General features: G+C 39.7%; 1 protein-coding gene across 1 annotated transcript; it reads right to left on the reverse strand.

Moving 5' to 3' along the window:
- Window positions 1–537: 537 nt before the first annotated feature.
- Window positions 538–12,139, reverse strand: LOC107187607 (catalase). Its single transcript, XM_015575742.1, has 8 exons — window positions 11,842–12,139; window positions 7,617–7,791; window positions 6,138–6,279; window positions 4,377–4,527; window positions 3,557–3,736; window positions 2,845–3,036; window positions 1,912–2,148; window positions 538–1,077 (listed from the first exon to the last, which is right to left on the reverse strand). Exons 1-8 carry the CDS (start codon window positions 11,902–11,904, stop codon window positions 676–678), a joined length of 1,542 nt encoding a protein of 513 aa, XP_015431228.1. The 5' UTR covers window positions 11,905–12,139; the 3' UTR covers window positions 538–675.
- Between the last annotated feature and the right edge of the window lie 4,075 nt (window positions 12,140–16,214).

The following is a 16,214-nucleotide window of genomic DNA, read 5'->3' on the forward strand; positions in this document are numbered from 1 at the left end:
AGTTTCTACGTGCAGTTAATTAACTTCCTCGCGATATCGTTCCAAAGACCACTTTACTATAGTTACCAGAATCATGAACACGACAAGTCAGTGTAGTCAATAAAGCGTTGTAAATTCATAGGTACGATTATTATTTACTATTTCATATTTCTGTCTTTATTCTATCATATAAAATCATAAACATAAACAAAACCTACTAAGTTACAGTAAAGAAATAAAGTACAAAAAAGTATGCTCTAAGTCATCAAAATCGGTTGCCAATAACAATCATAAGGAAATCGGGGAACAGAAAATGAGCCCTACCCTCTGAACAACAACACAGCTTCTATGGATTTCGTAAAACTAAATATCATCTAAAAAGGCCAAAACGAAAACAACAATGTAACGTTTCATCCACTCCCCGTATCATATCCTTCGCCGAGCAAAAGTTTCACGGAGATCAAACGATCGTCCATTTCATTCCAAAGTACGCACTCGAAAATCCATCCATTTAAATAACCAACAACCACCTCGTACGAAACTAATAATATCCTTTATTCGTGTAAAATATTAACAAATATAATGGTGGACGTAACTAACTCGTAAAACGAGACGATGATAATTACAGCAGACACAGTGTCGATCGAAGTGACGGTAATAAAGAAAAAAAGAAAAAGAGAAAAATGATACATCTTTTCACAGGCTAGCCGTCTTGCCAAAGACATTGATCCTCATCCCGGCTTTGCGAAGCCCCTCGGTCAGTCTTCGACCGAGCTCGACGTCCACTTCGGAAAAGTTCTTCACCGCTCTCTCGGCGATGAACGTGGACGCGTTACGAAGACTGGCCACCATGTTGTTAACTAGCCTAGTCTTTGCCTCGCTGTCAAGCACATCCCGCCAGAATGTGGTTGCCTGACCGAAGTCGTCCTCGTTCTCCGGCTCGTAACGGTCTACATCGCCGCTCACGCAGAAGCTCGGCGAACGAACCGCTGGACACTCTTTCGGCCCATTGAAGCTGTTCGGATAGTAGTTCGGGGCACCACCTTGGTTGTACAATGTCATGAGACCGTCACGTTGGTAGTTCATCGCGGAAATCGCCTAGAAAAAATATTCGTTAACCCTTTGATGTTCAGACTACTCAAATCGTTATTTCGAAATTATGAGATCGGTGCACCCTCACGAGCAAAACTTGACTTTTGCTAGGGAAAAAAAAGGCGTAGAAGAAGAGCCGCCTACCACTTGGTCTCGGGAATCACTGAAATTTATGTCAAATTAATATTGGATTTAATATTTATTTTAGTGCTTGAAATCAATTTACCAAGTGGTAGGCAGCCTTGCTCGTATGCCACTCGTTCCCCTAGCAGAAGCCGAGTTTTCGCGTCAGTATACAGGGTGTATCGAAAAGATGAGTACCACAGATTAATTTGGAAGAATGAAGTTTTAGCAAAACGTTTGATACGTAAGTTTTAGTAAATTAGTTAAATTAGTTAAAGTTTCGACGTAGGTACTCCATCTCTCTGACGGTGTTTCGCTACCCTTTGCGTAAAAGAATCCAAGTGTGTTTATTACCCAATTTAAGTGAAATAGGGATAGAGAGACAAAGAAACGTTCTTGCATATCTAATGTATGAAGTCTATACGTTATTGATGGTGAAACCAATGAATCTTCCTAATAATCTAATTTTGAATTCTTCAAGTGATGATTCGCCTTCATTGGCGGTTTTTGTTCTAGAAGTTTAGAGTTTAGGAAATTGTGTTCCTTAACGCGTCCAGTGTTAGTATTTAGTTTTATCAATGACCAAAGACCATTTACTTAAGAAACGACAGAGAGAGAAGTCCGTAACTTTCTAAATTTCACGGAGGAAAATTGGTGTTAATTGCACTGGACACGTTAGAGGCGTGTAGAGAAGCGAACAGAAGACGGAGAAATTACTTTGTAGGGACAGTTCACTGGCAATTGTAGATGATTCGGGCCAAGTCGATGCCTATGTGTGTCCCCGTAAGCGAACAGACGTCCCTGCAGCATTTTGTCAGCGCTCGGCTCAATACCGGACACCATGTGAGCCGGATCGAAGGCCATTTGCTCCACGTCAGCGAAGTAATTTTCAGGATTTCGGTCCAACACCAGCTTGCCGACAGGGATGAGCGGGAATTCCTTGTGCGGCCATATCTGTTCGATTTAGAGGGAAGACATTCCTTTAATCACAGAATAGCATCGCTCCAGTCCAGTACGAAAAGTTACGTTACAATCTCAAGCGGTGGTTCGTTGCACTAATTACAATAAATATTCTTTCTTCGAACAGTTTCTACTTCATATCAAAACTGGGTCATTCCACGCGAAATCGGACACTTTTTGTAGGACCATTTCGGATTTTGTTCGACTTTGGATACGTTGTAGTCTTTAGCGATATATAAACGTGTCTCGAAGGAGTTGTGAAAATTAAAAAAATTGTTGATTTTTATCGAACTCATATCGCAACATATCGAAACTCGAACAAAATCCGAAATGGTGCTCCAAAAAATGTCCGATTTCGCGTGGAATTTTTTTATAAACATCGACCTACCTGATCAATGTGCTGCAAACGTACTCCTTTCCCACAGAATATACTCATTGAAAATTCCAATCAGGATCTGAATTCAAAATCAATCCGAACCGATACCCCGCGGGTAAAATAAGAAACCATTGATTATAGAGTTCCCCCCGCTCATATCTCATCGTTCTCGCGGGCAAGATTCATCCATTATTAATTCACGGTTGACGGAATTGTATGGATACACGTATGAACTCTGAATAGAATTAGTACGATTGGCAGCTCTAGTTTCCCACGAGTGACGTAAAACGATCAGGCGATCGTGGGTTCGTTACCTTGGTTACGTCGAACGGATTCCATCTGAAGGTCTTCGCCTGGGCCTGCGTCATAACTTGAATGAAGAATGTCCAGGTCGGGCATCGGTTGGCAGCGATCGCGTTGTAAAGATCCCTGATAGAGTAGTCGGGATCGCTGGCGCTTAACTGCGCCGCCTTTTCAGCCAGGAGGTTTTTGATTCCTTGGTCGGTCTGCGTAGAAAAATATCGTCAGAAAAAAAGCGATATTCGTTAGCAAATCACAGTGAAAGAAACCAGACAGAATGATAGGCGAATTTAAATACTATCATGATCAGATGATAGACGTGCTAATGACAAAAAGCAGAATACCTAAAGATCTCTGTACTTATCTATTTCCCATATCACAAAAACTTCTTTATCGTACCACGCGTCGTTAGGAAAAGATAGGTTGGCGACCGTACAGCAGCTACCTCTTTATAATTTTTGACACGGTCTAACTACAGGATACATTGACACCGCGCGGTCTAGATATTATACGTCTATATGGATAGAATTTACAAAAACAAAGAGCACCCTTTTTTTTCACTTTAATTTGTTTGAGTTAACAAAATAGAGTCCTTTAGAATCCTCCAAAGTATTCCTCGGGAATTCTTGCGTTCTCTTCCGAAGTGAAGCTACCCCAAGCGACACATAAGACGACGTAAGTTTCTTTATCGAACAAGTATTATACTCCTTGGAGCAGACAGCGCACCTTGTAGTGGAATTTACAGTAGACCACCTCGTTGTTGGCGTTCACGAGCTTGAACGTGTGGGAGCCGTAACCGTTCATGTGACGATAACCATCGGGAATGCCGCGATCAGCAAACAGGAACATGACCTGGTGCGTTGTCTCTGGTCTCAGTGAAATGAAGTCCCAGAACATGTCCGGGTCCTGTGCGAAACAATTCAATTAACAAGGCCCGTTTAGAGGGGCGTACGCTATAATTAGATGGGAGACACACGGATACACGGTGGTATGTGGAAGTATGGATAACGTTAATGGAGTTGTTCGCTCGTAATGACTCTATAAACGCCTGGCCACAGCTGCTCTCGATGAGAAAAACGTGTCCTGGGGTAAGTGGAACGAATAATTGTCCGGGGGGTTTCTGAATTATCTCCATGAACGACACAATATTTAACACGCGTACTTATCCGTGGTAGACGTTTTCTACAGTTACGAACACCTAAAGGTGCGTATCCATTTGTTGCGTATCCTCGTATCGTGTCACCGTTGCGTATGATCGTATGTTATCACCATACGATACATTTTCATACGCAACAATGCAACGGTTGCCTGTCCAAATTGACACACAGCAGTGATACGATATGATAACACGCAATAAGTACACCTAATAGATTGCTGCTCAACGTTCTCAGTAGTATAGTACCACTTTCACAAAGAGTCAATTCTACCAGTTCGCTGTATCTTATTCAGAACCTATAACCACGCTAATGTAAGGGGGTAAACCTAAGCTCCAGAGCTTGACTTGCGCCTCACTGGATGAACTTCGCGTGAATGACTGAAAATGAACCTTCAGATGGGTGGAAGGATTCCTCTTCTGAGTGTGAATGAAGCTGGGGAAGAACAGCGGGTCCTTGATGAAGAAGATCGGCGTGTTGTTGCCCACCAAGTCCCAGATACCCTCCTCGGTGTAGAACTTAACCGCGAAGCCACGGGGATCCCTGCAACCGGAACAACGAAACTATTAATCGTGTGAGACAAACGAGTCCAGGGAGTCCTGTTTCTGGACAAGATCCTCCTTCGCGTCGATGATCGATGCCAAGGGGGTCCAATTGCATGCTGCGCCGTCGAGACAAGCAAATCGAGACGTTAATTAAAACGCAACCCGAGACCAATGCCCTGCAATCGATACGATTAATAGGGAATTGCTGTCTCGAAGAAGAAGGAAACATTTTCATGCTAACGCAAGGACGACGCGCTCGGCCGCCTCGATTTTTCGCACTGTTTCCGAACCACCGAAGTCGGTTAACTCGAAACTTGGGTGGTTGCAATCGTTTACGAGACTTTCGACCGTTCAGCAGGGCGAATCGCAAGGAAACTTGGTTTTTACACCGAATTCTCGATTCTACATACTTGAGCCGATAGGAGTTTTGTTGCGTGCATGGTACTTCGAAGGAGTTAACCAGATTATACAATATCAACCTGCATAATGTTTATAAATCAGCAAACAATTTCAAGATTTTTATTCATAGAATTTCCCTTAGAAGTGCTTCTTTCGCAATCTTTGTCTTATTTCATAAATCTTCATCGAACTTTTTACGCGAACTTTCTCTAACGTTTTATTCCAAGATTGTATATATTCTAAATTAAACATTCAGCAGCTTGATCGACGATAATAAAATCTACAAAAAAAAAAAAGGCCGCCTGCATGTTCACCAACCGCAGACGATAAAACGTGCGCGGTTTTTTGTTCGTCCGATTTGTTGTTAGTTTTACAGGCGGCGCGAATGCAAAGCACGTGCATCGGGAATAAAATATTGTAATACATTTTTAGACCAGTCGCGAAACAATTTTATCAGGCTGCCGTGCAGTACGCGGCGACCGTGCATCGCATGAATATTCATCGGCGCGGAATCAGATGTCCCTCAAACTTATCGAGCCGAGCCTTTCAGATGGTTCAATTCGAAACGGCAATCGCATCCGTCAGGTGCCGTCCCGTTTGATTATTTGGCGTACGGTGTGGCGCCACGCGACATTCAAATTTATTTCGCCTGTCGTGAAATTGAAACACGAGCCATGAAAAAAAAAATAAGCGCTGCCCGCGTATCATAGGCGTCCTATTCTGATTTATGTTTTACAATTTACCGGATGGGCGAGTATCGCGGAGACGACTTAATGTTGCTCGTTGGAACGTTTACGAAATAATAATAATGCTTCTTTGTTACACTTGCGATAACCACAAAAATACAGAAAAAAGAAGATAAAATATGAAAAAAAGAAAAACAATAGGTATTCTTACAGTCACAATGTAGTGCACGAAGTCAGTGCAAAAGAATACACGATTATGTAACTTAACGAGCGAAGACGAATTAACTCCAGACGTAAATGCTTCTGTGGGCAAGACGAGTTCTCATCGTTTGAAAATGCTTCTGTGGGCAAGACGAGTTACCTCATCATTTGAAAATGCTTCTGTGGACAAGACGAGTTAACTCGTCATTTAGAAATGCTTCTCAATTAGATAAGACGAGTTAATTCATTACTAGTTATGGGAGATAAAGTATCGATATTTCGAATATTTTTAATTGTTCTTTTTTCTTGTTCATATAATTACCTAACAGTGTCTGCTGAGCCGGACTCGCCGCCCACGGTGGAGAACCTCACGGCGACGGGCGTGCGTTTTCCGATGCGGGAGAAAACCTTCGCCTTGCTGTATTTCGTGATGTCGTGGGTAACTTCGAAATAACCGAAAGCACCTGGGCGACCAAACATAAGAAAACGAGGTAACGTTTCGACACTGAACGGTTATGGGGACCACTAAGTTGCAGGGACATTGAGAACGCTTTACGTACATTGGACCCAAAGAGCTTGCAACCTTTAGCGAGACTTTTTCTTGGTACGTTTTCGTATACCATGGAGATCTCTTATATGTATTGCGTGAAAGTGAATATACACTGTCTATAAGCGTCCGAACACGATACACATTGTCGATATTAGGATATTGCTATTTTTTTAATAAATAGGACTATCATTTCTGTTGCTATTTTACCGAATTAAGTAGCTTTCTTTGGCTAATTTTAGAACAAGATTATAGATATAGTTGGTGGTTCGTTGAAATTGTTACGTGAAATATTTTAATAAAAATAATAAAATAGCATAATCAGCTATTTTAAACATACGTTGCTATAATAATCTCACGTCCATGAATTTTCTATACATTCCGTCCACTTTTGTATAAATGTTACCGTTATCTGTGGCATTATTTGTGCGCCTTATTTTAGGTAATTTAAATACGAAATACGAAAACATACGCACTATCTGGAAAAATTATTAAGATAGTTCCACACGAAGGAATGTGTGAGTCAGTACGTTTCTGAGGGATTTCTACGACTATTCTATTTACTGAATGTTTTTTAAGGTAGTATTTTTTTTATGGTTCACAAAGTGTATTATATGATTTTCATAAAAATGTCCTGATTTAGCATTAAAAACTGATTATATTTGGGAGATTAGATTAACTATCAGTGTAACAGAAATACAGAAGAAAGGATGGGTGTTATGCGTAGATGTTATGAAAGCAGTCTGTATTTATCTATCTCGTTTTGCCACTGTTTTATCGCTGCAGATAACATTAATACGCGGTTATCGTTACATAATACCGATCATTTCTCTTATTAATTCGAGAATCAACAATACTATTCCATAATTGACTGCTTTAATTGATACTACAGACGAATTCAAAACAGAAAGTGATCTAAAGTTTTAGTAATTTTAGCAATCAATAATCATTTACAATTCGAACAATGTTTCCCTCTCACTTTCTTTCCAAAATGTGTTCTGCAAATTTCTCCTGAAAGTTCTGAAATTTTTTTTTGAAATTTGTTCTGGAATCTGTTCTAGAATATGTTCTGAAATTTGTTCTAGAATTTGTTCTGAAAATTTCTTCGCTACCGTATTATCGGAAAGGTCTTACTACCAACAGGACATTTCCCGTGATCCAGAAAATCCTTTAGTATATACTCGAGAAATCTTTTTCACTTCATGGTGCAACAAACATTCGACGTTACGACTGGAACGTGACAAGCGAACCCACCAGCTCCTTTCGCGTGCACCACACGCTCCGGGATCCTTTCCCTGGTGAAATGCGACATTTCGTCGAGATAGACGAAGTCCTGGATCAGCATGGGTCCACGCGGACCCACCGTCAAACTGGCCATCTTGTTTGCGATCGGCTCTCCATTTCCGGTCAACAGCACCGAATTTTCGCCCTGCGAACCAACGGAAAGTTATTATTATAAAGATAAAAAACATTTTATAGCAATCATCAAAGTTTCTTTAAAATATATTTGTATGCAGGGGAAATTCGGACAAAACCGGAACGTGCCAGTATAAAAAACCCTTTCAGACCTGAATTTTTTTTAAGAGTAAGAAAAAATATTTGATTCCAGATTTTAGTAGACTCTTTAGATGATATTTTGTTTAGAAAAAGTGTTTTAATTTTGTAAAAAGAGAAGGAATTCATTCCTAAAATGAAATAAATAAGTAAATAGAACAAATCGTCAAAATTATAGCATGTATGGAAGTAAACATAATCATATTAGATACAAAAATGGTAAAGCTGAAAATTTCATATAGAATTCCTTGCAAATATGTCTCGAGCATTGTAAGCACACAGGATTATGGCAAGTTATACAACCATGCGATGCTTTCTTTCTTTTTTTGCAGGACACAAGTAACAAGTCTTACGTTTCGGCAATAAATGTCTTGATAAGTAGCACGACTACACAACCAGTCGACTGACATTCAGAATATGAGAAAATACATTGGCGCATGAATTCACAACTATAAAATTAACGGCGTTTTTTAAGTTTTAAATAGCGCTATGGTCGAATTGACCGGATAGCAGCAGTTAAGGGCTATTGCTTCAAAACAGTAGAAAAACTCTGGTAACAATCCATTGCCAAAATGAAAAGATCAGTCAGTTTCACTAATTTCCCAATTAGGCGATGGAAACTCTAACAAACATGGACGTTTCGTGCCGGAAGTCACTTAACCTTGGGTCTAACCGAATTATCCCGGCGTTTTCCTGGAAATTCTCTATGACTAGACGCGAAGTGAAACTATTCTCATACGCAATGTGTTCTATCCTTGTTCCGTACAGCTATACCACTTAATTCCGCAACTACGAGATTAGTCATAAGCTAACTTTGATTATGGAACACTGTTTTGCGCAGTGGCAACATGCAATCCCCGTAACGATATCGTAATATTCCGTGGTGGTGCATCGTGTTGTACTAAATGGAAAACATAAAACCAAGTCCGCCCAGTGAATCGTGTGGAATACTGGTGAACACGATGGTCGACTATATTAGCAACAATTTAACCGTTTGTTAACCCTGGATAAAACTTCGTATGTCTGTTAAACAGTCAAAAATAAGGGATGCGTATTTTTTTTTTATCGGCTGAGACGCGACTTTAAGGAGTAAAACCACCCCTCGAAGTTTCGATTTTAGAACTACCTTGTATAAAGGAACTGGAATGAACTAAAGGTTCCTTTACTTTATTTACTAGTCTACCAGGTTCCAAACAAAAAAAAAAACCTTAAATTTCATCATACTTTCAACCACACTGAATTCTACACACTGCTATATGCTATAAATACATAAAATCCGTAATAAACAAACGTGTCAGAGAAAAGTCTCACGACACGCATCAGCAAAATCGAGGATCTATTTTCCACGGGAAATCGATCGTTACGCCCGTTTTAGCTGGCGTCTATCGAACGCCAATCTGCGTTATCTACCGTCCGAATTGTCGCGTGAAACGTCGACATTTAGCATTTCTCCCCGATGTTACGCGATTATTTTTTTTTTTTTTCGCTCTCTCCTTTATCGCGTGCGCAACCGTGACACACATCGGGCGCTCGTTATGGCAATTATCGTCGTTCGGTTGGTACGCCTAAAAAACGTGTCCGATTCGCGGTTTTCCGTGTCGCGAGACGAGACCACGCTCGCAATTTCTGACGATCCCTCGGAGGATTGCGCTCGGTCGTGCCATGTCAATCATTTCCCGTTTGAGTTATTCGACCATGATAGATAAAAAATGACCGGTTGGAAGTAGAACGGGGAAGAAGAGAAAGGGAGAAAGAACAACAACCAGCGTTCGCATAGATACGACTTTAACGAGGCGTACGGTCGCTAGAGGCGTAACGAAGTGGCCGATCGTAAAGTACCGACGACTGTCGGAGCTAGAGGCAGAGATTTGAGTTTTTCCGATATATTGTATTCACAGAATGATAGGCTGGCAATCGGTAAAAGGAGAATGATGTTCCGTTTAACGATAGCCATTTAAAAAATGGAACGTTGCGACACGTTCACTGACGAAGACCTTTTATTTTCAATGGTGCATTGTTATCGCGTGAGAAATTCTGATTAAACAACGAGATAGCTGAAGAATTTCAGTGTCACGCAAACTATTTTCAGTACCGATAAGATCAGACGGTTATCGTTGGAAATTCCTGATAGTACCTTAATAGATATTGGTAGTATATACCTAAAGATCAAATTTTGAATTGAAAATGATACTGAAAATCACTCCGATTTCTTGGAACACTTCAGCCACTCATTATGAAAAGTTCTTCCGAACTTACTTAATACATCAAATTCTGAAAGCAGTAGTAAAGCGAACAAACAAAATCATCGGTTCAATTTTACGATAACGTAGAGATAATCTCAGGATTTCTAGCGAGTAAAAATTCATAGAGATAATATCAACATTACCGTGATATTTTATTGGTAAAATACGACTAGATTAATATCTCGATGGTAAAATAAAACCATACAGTTTATCTGGTTATGAAAACTGTGTCGAACCAAACGAATTTTAGATTATCTTATTTTAAATACCGTTGCTGATCCAGTATAAACTTTTCAGTTGAAAGTTCGAATTTGTATCGTTAAATCATTTGTGTACGAAATCGATAAGACCAGGCAAAGATCAACACCCAGTGAATCTTAATCAATGCAGATTTGATTTAAGACAAGCGAGTACGATATCGATCGCGGTCATTATCTCAAAAAAACAATACTGTATATTATTAACCTCTTGCAAAATGAATAGCCGTAATGTTTCGAGACTTTATTCAACGGCCCCGTTTAATTCAGTTCAGAATCTTTTATTTATTAGCTATTACGAGAATATAAGTGTAAACAGGAAATAACTATAGTACCGACAAAGTGTACTCAACTTTTCCAATTTCAGATTATTTCGTAAAAGTGGTTATTTTTAGAACGATTTCTTTAATAAGAGTAATATTCATCGCCTCTCTGACCTTTCCTTTTTGAATTAATTTATATTTAAACACAGTCGGAATTTATTCAGACTGTTCGTGTGCTGTTTAAGTTCTGAACACCTATTACGCTCGTCTTCGCAGTTCCAACATGTCTCGCTCGTTAAATCTGTAACTTCCACTGTCGTGAATTCAAATATTTGTGTGAGTAATTTCATGGGTTTGAACTTTCACGATTTATACGACATATTGTTCGTGAGAACCCACGATTTTCATTAAATATTCACTTCCATTATTTACTTTCAGAATTCATTTTTTATTTCAAAGGTAAACTATTGTTTGCCTTTTTCCATTCAATGCTCTATAAATTTTTCAATAATTCATTCTTTCCATTTCCATTTCAATGAAGAGATAGGACAATGCAAGTACGTATTCGGTTTATTACGGTTTGCTGTTAATTTGTTCTGTATTGATGCAACACGTTGATATTTGCAATTTTCCCACCCATTGTCTCAGCTTATACGACAATTTGTTTTTCAATTCTGCTCTGTTACGGTCAGCAAACACCTCACGCTTCTTACGTAAAATAACGTTGAATAGTACGAAAAATATAAAGAAAACTATTGTCTTTGGAATATGTACATTATACACCGTATGATATTCATATGCTTCAATACACAAATATCTCTAATTTCAATACATACATTAACAATTCTCCTTTCAATACCGCCTATCATATTTCCCGCGCCATCCTCCTTACCATCTGCACTCCAATATTAAATAAACCCATCACGCCCTACAACTTCCTCAAATCCCCAAGAAAATCATTTTGAAGCTTCAATGCCAATTCTCGCAGTTACTCTTCCCCCAAACCAAAAATAAACATCGTGATCCATGGATCATTCCACTGGAACCTGTTTTACCGACCGTTAGGTAAACAAAGAATACTGAATACTTACATGCACGGCAAAGACGACGAATAACAGAAAAAGAAGACGCATCGACGTAAAGAATGTGAAGAAAACTTTACCTTCATGTTCCTCTTGTAGTCGTTCAGCTGCTCGGAGGCAGGATCCCGATTGTTGGCGGACATTTCGTCGTCGTCGGACTCTCTCTTGCAACAGTACCTTCTCAACGATAGACGGTGCAGAGCCAGTGTGGCGAGTAGACTTCTCGTACGAAGCACACCGGTTTGCGTGTCACGCTGCGGACACCAACTGATCAGTCGCAATACCAACGGACTTTTATCATCACGGCCGGCCGATGCGTGGTAAACTCGCCGCGGTACGACGTTGCGTGTTGACGGTCGAGCGTACGAAACCGCCCGAACAGCTTGGACAAGGCCCGAGCTGTTCCTCGACATTCTTCGGCACAGTCCGGCGGCCGTTGGCCCCACCTCCTCTGTCCTCTACTAATGAAACTCCAATATAAAAGGCATTTCGAAATGTACGAGAAGTGTTTCCAAAGTTCTGGATATTGTGTTATAAATTGTTCATTTATGTGAACGTTTCCTCTGGGAAACTTGTACACAACTAGTTATCAATTTATCGGAGCTATTACCCGAGTCGTTTGTTTCTCTTAAAAATTTCATATTGTTTCGTCATTGTAGCGTTGGATGGGAAAATTTCCTTTATGCTTAAGAAATCGGTCGACTCGTTGTTACCGTAACGGAAGGTTGCATAAAAAGTCAGCTGAAAAACCATCTGAACGTCGTTACGCAAAGTGGAGAAAATATCCATCGCGATAAAGAAGAACGGAAAAACTCGTGTTCATCGGGGTTGCACGGTGAAACATGTCGAATTACGCCTAAACACGCGGGAGGAGGAAAACTTTAATTTGCATCGTCCGACGCGCAAAAATGAAGTACGAACTGCTACCTACCGTTAGATCTTAATTGAATTACATCGTTTCTCTCGAACACACGTATTGTTAGCCATTACTTCGATATCGGTACCATTCCGTTCCCCCCCTGTTTCGGTGCGTCGTCGAGCCGATATTAAAGGAATTTCAATGCAGCAAGTAACTAAATAGCAACTTATTTAAATGGAATTACAATTCTCCAGCGATACTTTAAAAGCTGCAGCCACCATAGAAAATAAAGAGTCGATAACTACTCTGTAGAATTAAATGTCTACTGAGTGATCGTAGAAGCAACCGGGAAACTTTCTGGACATAAATCGAGGAACTTCTGAATATCTTAAAATAGCAACATACGTACATTGTGAAAGATACTAGAAAAAAATATTCGGTGGCATTTAGTATTTATAGTTTGAAAAGGGATAAATTTTTATAAACAATTTGTAAATCATTTGGGAATCCACGGAAAATAATTCTCGTTATCACATCTGGTTTGAAAGATAATGGCAGTTCTATTTAATGTATTGTTTAATTAGAAAGTTATGATGTTCGTGTACTCAATAGATACTCTTCAGTCTCGTTTCGAAAATATAAGGTGCTGTTGCACATTTCTGCAGTCTCTTTATTTGTTTTTAGGATGTACATTTGACGAAACGGGATTGCATAAAATTCGCAGCAATGGGTCTGGCGAACTGGGCCAGTCGTAGCAAGAAACAACAAAGAAATCTATTGTGAATAGAAAATGAAACAGAGAAGTAACCTCTGTCGACATTGCTTTTTTTACAATCAGGCGACCATTATCAGTCTATTGGCTAATATTCTTCTAGGTTCATCTGTACCCAACTTTCTATCGAATGATTTCAATCGGTGACATAAAATTGTTATTAGTGGTCCTTGAAACCGGCATAGTAAGTGTGAGTTATTAAAAAATATGTTATTATTTACCGTTCCGGGAATATAAAAGAAGTATGTTAGTATAATTAATTAAGAAACCTTCGATTGCATCGCTCATCAGAATTTTATATGCATTTTAAACGGTATCGTTTACATAACACGATTAACTGGACACTGATTGTTGATGCAGCAATTACTAATTATGCCCACTGAGATAAGAATTTATTAAACAGAGTCTGCGTTTCTTTAATCGCGCTATTCTTGTTTTAATTAATTAATGCAATCTCCATCGTTATCTCTCGCTCCCTCCCCCCTATCTCTGTATAAACGAAATCTGTATAAATAAATCTTTTCGAATCGATGAATTCTTATATACTACTCTTTAGTCGTATACAATTTCTTATTATCTAAAAAAGTATCTGAAATAACCGAAAAAGATTATAATCCGATGATGTAACGTCTGGCGAATATGGAGGATGATGTAACTTATAACACATCCCCCAGATAGCACATGGTACCTTGAAGTGAACTGCCTTGAAGACGCTCATTTTACGGCTATTTTAGGTCTAAGGCGCCTGTAAGCCGTCTACAAGGCGTCATTAGGCGTCATGTGCTATCTCGGCCAAATTTAATTCAGCTAACTTTTGTCGTGTGACTTTTGCAATGTGTAGTCGTGTAAAATCGTAATTTACAAGACTGCATTGCCTGAGAAACGTAACACTTAAATATGAATTTTGAAATGACTGCAGAAACTACACACTTTTAGGCTACACACTAACACAGGCTAAAACCAAATGACGTATGCACATAGTCATCGAACTGTCCCGGGTAAGTTTGCCCCAAAGTTATAACACATAAACACGAAGACTTAGTTGTCAACCTAACATATGGCTCAAAGTATTTAGCGACTCATCTGCTTGAATTATAAAATATTTTCTTATTTCCTGAATAAATAAAATGGGAATCCTTGCTGAAGTGTTCATTCATCTCTGTTTCATATGTTCATATTTATCACAAATGCATAAAGTCCACAGTGTAATAGTAATGTAATAGTTAGATAAATATAGGTGCCATAAAATCGTACCAGTAACGCGACGAACGACTCCTTCCCTTCTCAGATCTGCGTACGTCGTTTTTGGTACCGTTCTCTCGAAGAAACTTGTTTGTTAACCTATCCCCGCCCAATATCATCCAACACTAACAGAACTTGGCGAACTATTTATTAACGCAGTTCATGCATCTGAAGTTTCAGGTCGGTCGACGGAATTTTGGGACGACGAATGAAGTTGGTAGACGCCCACTCCAACCGCGGGCCGTGTGAACGAAATCATTGCCAGTCGATTATTTGAGGGATTAGCAATTTGATGGTGAAAATAGTTGCCTACGTCATTCCTTCACATGCCGAGAGACATCAGCCTAAATAGGTGATCCCTTTTAAACGGTAATATTCCATAATATGCATCGGTGTCCGAATTCTTTCAAATTCCGATGCAACAGCATACATCAAACGATACAGAAATATATGCATATTGTAATTAAGCATTACTTTCAGTAACGATAGATTACTTGTGAAATTCTTTTAAATTGATATCATGTGGTAGTAATTGTCAGTTGTGATTATTTTAATTAATATTTCTTTTTACAGAGGGCATGAATGCAGTGGAAATGACTCATAACGCCATCTGCAGCAAAATGCTCAAGCTACTAGCCAATTAATACCAGATCTTGTCAGCAGATGATACTATAGAATATTTTTCACACCACCCCTTACAAATGACCGAAAAATAGTTAGCGCCGAATATTAGTGTTTCTTAACAATTTATATTTTTAAAAATTGCTCCTAATTTGCTCCCTCGGAATCTAAAATTGCTCCCATCGTAACGTTTATATTTAATGAGATATTGTACCTGGATTTCTATTTGTACTAAAAGCGGGCGGTTTATAGTTATGTTAATGGACATTTTATTAATGTTACTTTTTACATGTTCTTGTTTTATTCGTTTTTACATCTTGCCTTACATTTGTATATTTGTAACAGACAAATTCAGAATAGATGTAGTTTCATAAATAGTTTATCAAATCTACCTTTTGGCCAGCGGCTTACAATTTCCCTGGCGGGAATGTCCTACCGTAATGAGCCATCTCGTGGCCGCGGGATTCCGGGAATCGGGTGACGTCACGGCGTGCGAGCGAGAGCGGTAGAGCGAGCCGCGGTATCGGTGCTCTCCGTCGCTGTTGACGCGTGCCGAGGAATTTCGGTGGTCTATGGGAGGGAGGTGTGCGAGCGAGAGAGTACGGTAGAGCGTGCCGAGTATCGGTGCTCTCCGTCGATCCAACGCGCTAGTGAGTTGCGTCACCCAGTTTATTGACTTAGCCGTGTACGCCGTGTACCAAGGTCGTACCATCCCGTGCAGGTCTGTGCTTGCTTCCTCACTTTCTCGTGAACCGTCGCGGAGGGTGGTCGCGTGTCTCGTACTCGTCCTTTCTCTTGTTACTAATAATCCTTTGTTTGTTGCAGGCATTCGACAACCATCAATTTATTTACTGTGCATATTATTAATTTATTTACTGTGCATATTCTTGTGTCCCCTCTCTTGTTACTAATCCCTTGTATGTTACAGATGTTCGAGAACCATTGGCTTCGATATTTAT

This window comes from Dufourea novaeangliae, unplaced genomic scaffold, assembly GCF_001272555.1.
Source record: "Dufourea novaeangliae isolate 0120121106 unplaced genomic scaffold, ASM127255v1 scaffold89, whole genome shotgun sequence".
Classification (NCBI taxonomy): domain Eukaryota; kingdom Metazoa; phylum Arthropoda; class Insecta; order Hymenoptera; family Halictidae; genus Dufourea; species Dufourea novaeangliae.